We start from the raw sequence: 12,776 nt of genomic DNA on the forward strand, positions 1-12,776 counted from the left end.
ATACTCTGATCTATTAATATAATGACATATTAATATAGTTCTAATACTGAATTATTCCTGCATTTTCAATATGAATGTAGGATATACATTTAAAATATGCTTCTGTATCCTATTTGTAGGATATACATTTAAAATATGCTTCTGTATCCTATTTGATAATTCTACACATTGTTTCCTCTTCTTTTATCATGTTTTAGAACAATTTACATATCACTGAAGTAACATGTTTCTTAAACTTTGGTAGAACCCAACTATGAAACTATCTGAGCCTGACGTTTTTTGTGGAGGTAACTCTTTGACAATATTCTTTATTCCTTCCATAGGAGTTATGCTTTGAAAAGATCAATAAAGTATAAAAACATCTAGCAAGTCGAAGAAAAAGAAGAAAAAAAAAATCTATTAGTAATGTAAGAAAGGAACTATCATAGCAATTGTGGTACTTATTAAACAAAAGAATATGGTATACAACGTTAGCAACACATGTGAAAATGGAAGACTAGATTTAACGGCAGATATTTTAGGAAAATATGCATTAATAGCAAATTCAATTATCAAACTGACAAGAAACCTAGAATAACCAATAAACACAAATGAAATAAAAAGTATGTTAAAGATGATCTAAGTCAGGAATTGTTTCACTGCAATGAACAGAAATCTACTCAAACTAGGTCAAACAAACAAACAAAAAGCATTGGAAGAATATAGGAGTATTTCATGGAAACTTGTGCTCAAGTAGTATAGTCAAGTCTAAGGATTCTGGAATGTTAGAACCCAACTCCTTTTTGGAATTGAATTCTCTCTTGTTTGTTCCTTTCTGCATATGTGTTCATTCTTTTGTCTTTCTACAACCACCTTTCTATGCAAAGATATCTATTTTTTATTACTACTCGGTGCCAAGGCCCAATACCAACTGACTACAGTCTCTGCATTCCTTTTCCAAATTCCAAATGGGCAAAGCTTAGCTCAGGTATCAATTCTTGAGTCAATAAACTTTCCAGAGGAGAAAGAATGAAAGTAGGTTACAGAGTCACCAGCTACTAAATTAGAGGATAAATTCATGTATTAACTAGGGGTTTGATGTGGGCAGTTTGTTGTGTGGACTGGACAGGAAACTTGAAATTGCTATAAAAATAATCTGACTCCCAAAAACCCCTGACCCAAATTGCTTTATGGGTGAATTCTAGCAAAGTTTTATGGAACACAGAAGTCCTATGTTATTTATACTGTTGGGGGCATAAAAAGGACAGGAAGTTACTATAAGGCTAACATGATCTCATTGTTAAAATTAACAAAATTAGCTCCCAAAAGAAAAATATGAATTAATCACACTTGTGAATAGAGATGTCAAAGTTTTCATGTAAACACACATTCATATTAACACATATGTGCATATTTGCACATTTATATTTTCATATTTTAAAACTACTACCAGTGTTGTATTTCTTATCTTCTTATGGGTGATATTATACAGACACTTTCTTCGTATCATTTGAATTCTTTACTATGATTGTATTTTTCATCAGAAAAAATCCACATTTTAAAACTTAAATAGCCTAGAAATGATCGTAAAATATTAAAAATTTACATTAACACTTATATTTACTTACCTCACTGAATTGGAAATGATCCAATAAGTAGTGTTGGAATAACTGGCCATCATTTTGTGGAAAATGATCATCATTTGGGGAAAAAGAAGTTAGAGTGTAACCTCAGTGTCAATGTAAATTCTAGATGGAACAAAGATTTATATGTGTAAATAAAACTCTAAATGTATTAGAAAAACATTGTAAATATTTATATCATCTTTGGGTGCAAAAGGAGCATTGAGGCTTATCGCTAATGATATAAACCACAGAAGTTTGAATACAAAAAAGTTTAACATGTAAAATATATTTTTTTATTTCTCTCTCTTTTTTTTTTTTTTTTTTTTGAGACAGAGCGTCGCTTTGTCACCCAGGCTGGAGTGCAGTGGCGTGATCTCGGCTCACTGCATTCTGTCTCCCTGGTTCAATCGATCCTCTTGCCTCAGCCTCCTTAGCAGCTGGGATCACAGGCGTGAGCTACTGTGCCTGGCCTAAAGTATTTTTAAAAATCATAATCATAAAGACTGCCATTCCTGGCTGGGCGCAGTGACTCACGCCTGTAATCCCAGCACTTTGGGAGGCTGCAGAGGGCAGATCACTTGAGGTCAGGAGTTCAAGACAAGCCTGGCCAACATGGTAAAATCCTGTATCTACTAAAAACACAAAAAAATTAGCTGGGCATGGTGGTGCATGCATGTAATCCCAGCTACCAGGGAGGCTGAGGCAGAAGAATTGCGTGAACCTGGGAGACAGAGGTTGCAGTGAGCCAAGATTGCACCATTGCACTCCAGCCTCAGTGACCAATTGAGAGTCTGTCTCAAAAAAATAGAAAAGACTGCCACTCCTTTTGTCTTGCTATATGCTCCTCTTTCAGTATTCTCACCCGTTACCCTAATTTTAATTATCACCTCTCAAAAGACTGTTTCCAATTAAATATACACACCTAGTCCCAACTTCTCTTCCTAGCTTCAGTCCCTGCTAACCAACTGTATCGGGATATCCCACTGTTAACCTAACCTCAATACACCTAAAACAAACTTTGATACACCTAAAATTAAGCTTATTCTAATTTCTAAACTAGTTCCTTTTGACTTTGTTATGTCTCTCTTCGTGGGATCTCAAAATATAATCAGTGACTCCTCCTTTTCCAAAAACCTACATGTCACTCTACTCTGATGGTTATTCTTCTTTTTAATTATCTTCCTTTCATTCAATCTTTCCTTTCTATTCCCACATTACCCCAAATTATGCCCCTAATTACAAAAAATATTAACACTAAGCCAGACAATTAAAAAGGGTATTTTAACCTCAAAATTAGAATCTGATCCCATACCATACATAATACCAATAAAAGTCTTGGCAGCACATTCTCTAAGACATATACACTGTAGCACAGTAATTTAATATTAAGTCATTCTATTACAGCCTTTTAACTCCTGCTGGCCTATATCACTTAAAACAAGAAAACTAAATAAAAATACATGTCATTAAGATATTTCATTTGTTGTTGTTGTTGCTATTGAGAAGACAGATAGGATAAGATAAAAATGGCAAAAGTAACCAGAGTCAACAGAATCCTCTTTTTTTAAATAGCATTTTTTAATCTCTAGGAAACCCTAATATTCAATTATTTAAAATATGCAACCCAAACCAAATAAAAATATTTGAGAATGAATTTTATGTCAAATTTCAAAAACCTATCGTTATATCTTTTATAATACTAAAAATTATTTTGGTATTACCATCACAGAAATCATACAATTCTAGAACTAGAAGGGACCTTGGCAATTATGTAGTTAACATACATTAAAACTACTAAGCCGGGCTCGATGGCTCACGCCTGTAATCCCAGCACCTTGGGAGGCTGAGGCGGGTGGATTACCTGAGTTCAGGAGTTCAAGAAAAGCCTGGCCAACATGATGAAATCCCGTCTCTAGTAAAAATACAAAAATTAGCCAGGTTTGATGGCGCATGCCTATAATCCCAGCTACTTGGAAGGCTGAGGCAGGAGAATCGCTTGAACCGAGGAGGTGGAGGTTGCAGTGAGCCAAGATCGTGCCACTGCACCTAGCCTGGGCAACAAGAGTGAAACTCTGTCTCAAAAAAAAACAAAAAACAAAAACTACTAGTGATCTCCAATTTATCAATTCACACAAATAACCAAATGCCTTCTGTACCCTGTGCAAAGCGTACAGAGGCCATACTGACTGATGGACATGGCTAATTTCAGTCTGACAAAAATAAAATAGGCTACTGCTTTCTAATAAGTCCAATTCCTATTCCAATCAGTTAAAGTTCTAGACATATGAAGAGTCAGTTGTGTTTCTCAAACACGTTCACGCCAGCTGAACTTATTTTAATCACATAATTTAAATTTTATATAAACTGAGAATATAAAAAATAAAGGTGTTTTATAGAAAATGAAACTGAATGCTTCAAAAAGGCTTGATAAAAGGTGAATCACCAAAAAAGTTTGTCTAATTAACTATCTGTAGATAAGACAGCTAAACTAGATGGGAAGAAAAAAATGTACTAAAGGAATTCTGTATTCAAGTTTGCTTCACCATGGTCTTTAAGGTTTTAATCAACTTTAACAAATGATAGGCAATATCAGTCTGCGGGTGTAATTTACGCAGGAAAGCCAACTTGAAATTCCATGAGCAAAATCAGCAGAACAATACTCATTTATACATTCAATACACAAGGACATATTGACACCTACCCTGTGCCAGGTATTGAGCCACCAGACCTAACTGGTTTTAAAAATATTACTCTGAATTCCACATGGAACAGATGGGAAAGGCAGGCACAAAAATGGAAGTGGAAAACTTAGGCGGCTTTTACAGTAATCTTGTAAAAAATGCTGGTGGCCTGGATATTATGATAGCAGTGGGAGGGTGTTATTTGAATGGATATGAGATTTAATTTGAAGGGAAAAGCTCTAACAATTGCTTTAGGACTAGATATGAAGTTTGAGTACAAAAAGAAGAAAGGGTAGCTCCTGGGTTTTTGCAGAACTAGGTGAATGTTGACATTTACTGTGATATAGAGAAACCATGGGAGGTGGAGGAGATGGAGACAAAATCAGCTTAAGATGCTTATTTTGAATCCAAGTAAAAATACTAGATAGGCAAATCCGGAATTCAAGATAGAGGCCAGTGCAGGTAATACATGATAGGAAATTATCAGGTATTCAAGTACGAAACTAGATGAGATCACCTAAAGAATAAATGTGGATAAAGAAGTGAGCAAAAGAACTCAGACCTGGAATCAAGCCCTACATCAAAAACTATCAAATTAATGCACATTTTTCTATGTTTTTTTTTAAATGATTTCCTTTTTCAAGTAACTGCAGGTTCCAATGGTGTCAGATAAGAGACAATTTCTTAGAAACTCCCTTTTCAGGCTGGACGCAGTGGTGCATGCCTGTAATCCCAGCACTTTGGGAGGCTGAGGCAGGCAGATCGCTAGAGGTCAGGAGTTCAAGACTAGCCTGGCCAATGTGGTGAAACTCCATCTCTACTAAAAATACAAAAATTAGCCAGGCGTGGTGGCACACACCTGTAATTCCGCCAGCTACTCGGGAGGCTGAGGCAAGAGAATCACCTTGAACCCAGGAGGCAGAGGTTGCAGCGAGCTGAAATCATGCCACTACACTCCAGCCTGCGTGACAAAGTGAGACCCTGCCTCAAAAAAAAAAACCAAAAAACAAAAAACAAAAACCTCTCTTTCCATGTAAGTACACTGACTCATGCATGCATCTTCAAGAAGCTGATCTAATTTGGATATGTGTCCCTACCCAAATGTCATATTGAAATGTAATCCCCAGTGTTGGAGGTGGGGCCTACTGGCAGGTGACTGGATCAAAAGGGCAGGTTTCTCATGAATTATTTAGCATCATCCCTTTTGGTACGTCCTTAACAATGGCGAGTTCTCATGAAATCTGGTCATTTAAAAGTGTGTAGCACCTCCCCTCTCACTCTCTTGCTTCTGCCTTTGCTATGTGACATGCCTGCTCCCCCTTTGCCTTCCACCATGATTGTAACCTTCCTGAGGTGCCCCAAAAGCAGATGCTGCTATGCTTCCTGAGCAGCCTGCAGAACCATGAGCCAATTAGACCACTTTTCTTTATATATAACTCAGTCTCAAGTATTTCTTTATAGCAATGCAAGAACGGCCTACTACAGAAGCATTCTAGAATTCCTCCTCTCTCAGTCTCATATCTCACACCCAGCACTCCCCAACACATACACACAAACACACACACACCTCTCTAGAACTCACACTCATCACCTTTACCCCTTTTCCCACCCCTTTAAAGTTAGTTGTCTTTCCTTTGTGCTTTCACAATTGTCTTTGTAGATTTCCACAGAGGTCCTTTTTAACATTGTATGTTCTAATTGTCCTTTAGTGGTGTGAAAGTTTCCTTACAGGCAAGAACCATAATCTTCATCTTTGTATCTCCAATGACTTGCACAGTACCTGGTAGATAACAGGCTCTCACTGAATGTTTTCCTGAATGAATAAATGAAGGGAGAGAGATTTACCCAAGGTCAGTCACACGGCCATTTAATAGGAAAGTAAGAATTATAAAATAGGTCTTAGTACAGTCAGATGTTCTAAACTTACTTCAGTCTGTCATTCAAAGAATTACATATTCAGGCCTCACCTTATCTATATATTTTATTTCTTATTTATCATCCTGTGAATATACTATGCTCAGTCTTGACTAAAAGTCTAGTTATCTAACCAAAATTCACTTTTCCTCAGCCTGTTCAGAACCTACGCCTTGAGCTAATTTCTTACCTCTCTCATAAAAAATCTCCCTCACATTCCAACCTGAATCATTTCCCCCACTCCCCTCCCCTCATGCTACACACACCTTTGTTAACATCCTATACAATCTGATTTCTATCCTTACACCTACATTGAAGTGTTATCTCAAAGTTCACCAAAAGCCTTTGTAACAGATAAAGTATAATTTTCAAAATAGTAAAATCATGACTCTCATACAAACACGAAATGAAGATCTGGCAAAGAATTTACGTAATTAATTGATTAAGGAAGAAAGAAGTAAGATGTTAAAACTGATTCAAATGAGAATCTGATTTACTATTTCTCAACTTACAAAATTCATTTTCATGGCACAAACATAATTTGCATTGGTATGGGCAGAAAACACTTGTACTGCTTTCAGTTTTCTACAACTTAACTTTTATCCCTTTTTACAGAGTTGTAAAACAGCCTTGTCAATCAAATACAAAGATGCATACCCCTTAATCAGAATCACATAACTCCTGGAGGGTCCTCTAAACAATATCTAGCATTCTAGATACACAATAATTTCCTTTTCCCACTTCTAAATCTTTGATAATTTTTCCTACATAATTGTCAAAACTCATCCTAACCTGCCTCCTGTAGTGCAATGTAAAACCACTCTTGCCACATTCAGTTTTCATAATATGGCACTCTCCTGGATCCTCTTTCACCTCTCTGGTTGTCTTCTGCCTCCTTCACCAGCTCCTATTCATCTTAAATATAGTATTTGCTGAGTTTTTTCACTGGGCTTTTGACTAACATAACTTTTTATGGCTGTATCCAATCTCATCCAGGCATGCTTCATCCATTACTTATACAGGAATTATTCCCATATGCACAGATCCAATGTCTGTAATTCCCAGAGTGAAATTTCTATTTTCTCCATTTCTCATGTTGATATCTTAGCAGTGCTTCAAATTGGTCAACAACCTAAACTCACTCTTTTCCTCACCTACATATGGTCTATTTCTGTGTTTCCTAACTTAATGTCTAATTGTCACAGAGGCACAAAGTATGAGGATCTTACACTCTACTTTCTCCCTCACCCTCCTTCCTCTATGAAACTGTTTTCCAGGCAGTCACCTAAGCTTTTCACTGTACCTCTACAGGCTTCCTCTTATATCTTCCCCTTCCTCATAGCCTTTCCCCTTGTTCAAGCCTATATTATCTTTCACTTGAACTCTTGATAAAGTCTCCAAACTGGTATCTTGACTCTCTCTTATAACATTCACTCAGCTACTAAATTTATATTTCCCCTAACAAGGGCAGCTTTTCTGAACTATACCCACTTATCTGAGTTCTTATATAATAGGCAACAATGTTGTTTTAGGATATCCACCTACTTCCTACTCATTTTACTTGTTACTTCAGTTCAGTCAAGCTGACTCCACCAGTGAAGCACACTTCAGCTAAGACAATCATAAACTCATGATGACTAGTTCAGAAACTGGCCCAAAAGAGCCAATAAAGTGCCATAAGACTTTTGCTGAGACTTCTGGGCCAAAGGTGTATGCTTTTTGCTGAGGTAAATGCCATTGTTATTGCTATATTTTGCCACCAGAGGACAGCCTATTTGAGAAGTCAAGGCAGGATAAGTGAAGTTCAGAGATGCAAAGAGAAATGTGATGCTGGTAACATCTTCTGAGCCCTGGTATCAAGAGACGCCCAAAGCCAGTTTCCCTTAGGTTATTCAATTACATCTACCAATAAACTTTCTTTTTGCTTAAGCCTGTTTGACTCAGGCAACCAACTAGCAAACAAAAAAGTACTGAACAACACCTTCTATCTTTTCATGCACCATATGACTCAGCTACATCAGCCTCCTCACCACTATCAGAATACTGTGCCTTTCCTTAAGCTCTTCTTTCAGTCTGGAATTTGCTTCTCTCTGCTTGGAATTCCCTTCCCTCCATGCCTTGCTTATTAAGATCCACTTTACACTTCAAGTTTCAGTTTAAATGCCTCAGTGAAATAATCACCAGAGACTAGAAAGAAGCAGAGGGCCAGATTACACAAGGATTTGAAACCATGCTATGGCTTTTTGAACTTTAACCTAAGAGTAAAGAAATGTCATTAAAAGGTTTTAAAGCATAAATGATGTGACCAGATTTGCAATTTTAAAAAGATCACTCTACTTGCTGTGTAGAGAATGAATTAGAGAAGGGCAAGGGGGACAATGACTTGTAAGCTACCAAAACAATCTAGGCAGAGAATGGTGATATGGGCTAAAGAGACAATGGAGAGGGAAGAATGTATTTATGTAACTATTTCATTTCTGAATAAATCTTCCTCTGTACTATAAACTCCCTGAGGGCAGAGAAATTATCTGTTGACTATCACGCTATCCACAGAAATTAGCAAGTAATTGGCACACAGTGAGGACTCAAATGGGCAAATGGAAGTATCATTTGTGAAGACAGAAAACACAGGAAAACTCAGTTTGGGGTTTGTTTGTTTTTGAGCAATAGAGAAGGATGAAGATGAACTCTGTTTTGTACAAGCTGAGTTTGAGTAATGTAATATATTCAAGAAGGCAAATGGGTATATATGATACATACAAACACACACACACGTCTGGGGATCAGGAAAGAGATTTGTGCTGAAGACACTAACTTGAGAATTCCGGGCATAGACGAGTAAATGGTAACTGACTTTATGAGAAGAGCTAAGATTGCCTAGAAATATGTGAAATGAAAGAGGGTGGAGATCACAGACCTCAGGGGTATTTAAAGGTTGAACAGAAATGGAGAAGCTAAGGAAGAACACTAATAGCGCTGGCAGGAAAGCATAGAAGAGTCCTTTAATAAAGCCAAGGGAAGAAGAAGAAGGTGTGGCCAAATGTGTCAAACATTGTTAAAAAATAAAAATAAAAAATAAAAAAAGAAAAAAGTCAGGGAATGGGCAGATTTAAAGTATCCTTTGGATAAAAATAGTTTTGGTAGAGTGGGTGGGAGTGAAGCCGGACATGCCTTGGTTTGGAGTGGGTTCAAGGGTAAGTAGAATATAAAGAAATGAAGTCAGCCACTATTAGACATCTTGCTCAAGAAACTGGCTACAAAGAAACTGAGATACATAGTTGCAGGAGTGGAACACAGTCAATGCTAAGTTCTGTTCCTTTATTGTTACAGGTTGTGTATGTTTTACAGAATTTGATCTTAAGCATGTTTAAATGTTGATTGGAGGCAACCTAAAAAGAAGAAAAAGTAGAGTGTAAGAATAAATATAAAAAATGAGCAAAGTCTTTGAAATGGAGCACAGGAGAAGAAACTCGTTTTGAAAAGAGACAGTAGTATCTCTTCCACTGAAGTTGTATACTAGAAGGAAGAACTAGTAAGGATGTAGGCACATTTATAGATTTGGTTACTGAAAATTAAGAGAGCTTACAAGTGATAGCTTCAAATGTGTAATGAACATATTGAAGTTTAAATTCTAAAACAAATCTGTTCTTTGAGAATTTTTTCTAGGTTATGAGTTTAAGATAGACATTAACATATAAATTATATAAAGTAGCTGTCCCATCCCTCAACCTTAGATTTATAAGAAAAATTAAAACAATATTTAATGCCTACTGTGTATAAGTCACTATGCTGTGGAGAACACAAAAAGGCTCTTTCCCCAGATACATGTATAGCTTGTTTCCTCTTCCTTTAGGTCCCTGTTCTCACATTCTGCTTTATTTCTCTCCATTCAATTTACCACCACCTGATACATTATTTTTGTCTTACTGTCTGTTTTCCCCCGACTGGAATAGGGCAGCAACTTTTTCTGTTTTATTCACTGCTGTATACCCAGCATCAATAATAGTGCCTATAATGGATAGGGATACAAGATAAACTTTTGATTTAAGAGGGCAACTTCTCTTCAGGAAGGTACTATGTTAAGTGAGAGAGAGATTATATACAGAATACATCCCTGCTATGGTCTGAATGTCTGTGTTCCCCCAAAATTCATGTTAAAACCTAATCCCCAATGCTATAGTATTAAGAGGTGGGGCGTTTAGGAAGTTATTTGGTCATATGCATTGTACTGTCATGAGAGGGATTAGTGCCTGATATAGTTTAGATATTTGTCCCCTTCAAATCCCATGTTAAAACTTGATCTCTAATACTGGAGATGGAGCCTAGCAAGAGGTATCTGAGTCATGGGGACAGACAAAGACAAAAAACTGGTACCAGGAGCTTTAAAACTAAAGCTGCTTAGGGGTTGCAATCCTAGTCTCTGATAAAACAGACTTTAAACCAAAAAAGATTAAAAAAAGACAAAGAAGGGCATTACACAATGGTAAACGGATCAATGTAACAAGAAGAGAAAATTATCTTAAATGTATATATGCACCCAAAACAAGAGCATCCAGATTCATAAAGCAAGTTCTCAGAGACCTACAAAGTGACTTAGACTCCCACACAATAATAGTGGGAGACTTTAACACCCCACTGTCAATATTAGATCAATGAGACAGAAAATTAAGAAGGATATTCAGGACTTGAACTCAGCTCTGGACCAAGCAGACCTAGTAAACATCTACAGAACTCTCTACCCCAAATCAACAGAATAAACATTCTTCTCATACCACATAGCACTTATTCTAAAACTGACCAATAATTGGAAGTAAAACACTCCTCAGCAAATGCAAAGAACGGAAATCATAACAAACAGTCTCTCAGACCACAGTGCAATCAAATTCGAATTCAGGATTAAGAAACTCACTCAAAACTGCACAACTACATGGAAACTGAACAACCTGCTCCTGAGTTACTGGGTAAATAAAGAAATTAAGGCAGAAGTAAGTAAGTTCTTTGACACCAATGAGAACAAAGAGATAACATACCAGAATCTCTGGGACACAGCTAAAGCAGTGTTAAGAGGGAAATTTACAGCACTAAATGTCCATATCAGAAAGCAAGAAAGATCTAAAATCGACACCCTAACATCACAATTGAAAGAACTAGAGATGCAAGAGCAAACAAATTCAAAAGCTAGCAGAAGACAAGAAATAACTAAGATCGGAGCAAAACTGAAGGAGACAGAGACACGAAAAACCCTTCAAAAAAATCAATGAATCCAGGAGCTGGTTTTTTGAAAAAATTAACAAAATTGATAGACTGCTAGACAGACTAATAAATAAAAGAGAGAAGAATCAGATAGACACAATAAAAAATGATAAAGGGATATCACCACTGATCCCTCAGAAGTACAAACTACTATCAGAGAATACTATAAACACCTCTATGCAAATAAACTAGAAGAAATGGATAAATTCCTGGACACATACACTCTTCCAAGACTAAACCAGGAAGAAGTCACATCCCTGAACAGACCAATAACAAGTTCTGAAATTGAGGCAGTAATTAGTAGCCTACCAACCAAAAAAAGCCCAGGACTAGATGGATTCACAGCCAAATTCTACCAGAGGTACAAAGAGGAGCTGGTACCATTCCTTCTGAAATTATTCCAAATGAAAGAAAAAGAGGGACTGCTCCCTAACTCATTTTATATGAGGCCAACATCATTCTGATACCAAAACCTGGCAGACACAACAAAAAAAGAAAATTTCAGGTCAATATCCCCAATGAACATCAATATGAAAATCCTCAATAAAATACTGGCAAACCGAATCCAGCAGCACATCAAAAAGCTTATCCACATGATCAAGGTGGCTTCATCCCTGGGATGCAAGGCTGGTTCAACATATGCAAATCAATAAATGTAATCCATCATATAAACAGAACCAATGACAAAAACCACATAATTATCTCAATAGATACAGAAAAGGCCTTGGACAAAATTCAACACTTCTTCCTGCTAAAAACTCTCAATAAACTAGGTATTGATGGAACGTTATCTCAGAATAATAAGAGCTATTTATGACAAACCCATAGCCAATATCATACTGAATGGGCAAAAGCTGGAAGCATTCTCATTGAAAACTGGCACAAGACAAGGATGCCCTCTCTCACCACTCCTATTCAACATAGTATTGGAAATTCTGGCCAGGGCAATCAGGCAAGAGAAAGAAATAAAGGGTATTCAAATAGAAAGAAAGTCAAATTGTCTCTGTTTGCAGATGACATGATTGTATATTTAGAAAATCCCATCGTCTCAGCCCCAAAACTCCTTAAGCTGATAAGCAACTTCAGCAAAGTCTCAGGATACAAAATCAATGAGCAAAAATCACAAGCATTCCTATACACCAATAATAGACAGACAGTCAAGTCATGAATGAACTCCCATTCACAACTGCTACAAAGAAAATAAAATACCTAGGAATCCAACTTACAAGGGATGTGAACGACCTCTTCAAGGAGAACTACAAACCACTGCTCAAAGAAATGAGAGGACACAAACAAATGGAAAAACATTCCAAGCTCATGGATA

At 36.8% G+C, this 12,776-nt stretch overlaps 1 protein-coding gene across 6 annotated transcripts in view; it reads right to left on the bottom strand.

The window, feature by feature from the left end:
• Nucleotides 1–12,776, bottom strand: part of CRY1 (cryptochrome circadian regulator 1) — a 102,300-nt gene that overhangs the window by 79,883 nt on the left and 9,641 nt on the right. Inside the window, exon 2 of one of the 6 annotated variants that reach the window (XM_063646677.1) lies at nucleotides 6,066–6,098. The exons of 3 other annotated variants lie outside the window; for them this stretch is intronic. In XM_063646677.1, coding sequence (XP_063502747.1) covers nucleotides 6,066–6,098 — 33 coding nt within the window. Of the gene's footprint in view, nucleotides 1–1,607; nucleotides 1,728–6,014; nucleotides 6,099–12,776 lie in introns of all 6 variants that reach the window. 2 more of the 6 variants (XM_054445090.2, XM_063646678.1) reach the window with 2 other exon arrangements.

This window comes from Pongo pygmaeus, chromosome 10, assembly GCF_028885625.2.
Source record: "Pongo pygmaeus isolate AG05252 chromosome 10, NHGRI_mPonPyg2-v2.0_pri, whole genome shotgun sequence".
Classification (NCBI taxonomy): domain Eukaryota; kingdom Metazoa; phylum Chordata; class Mammalia; order Primates; family Hominidae; genus Pongo; species Pongo pygmaeus.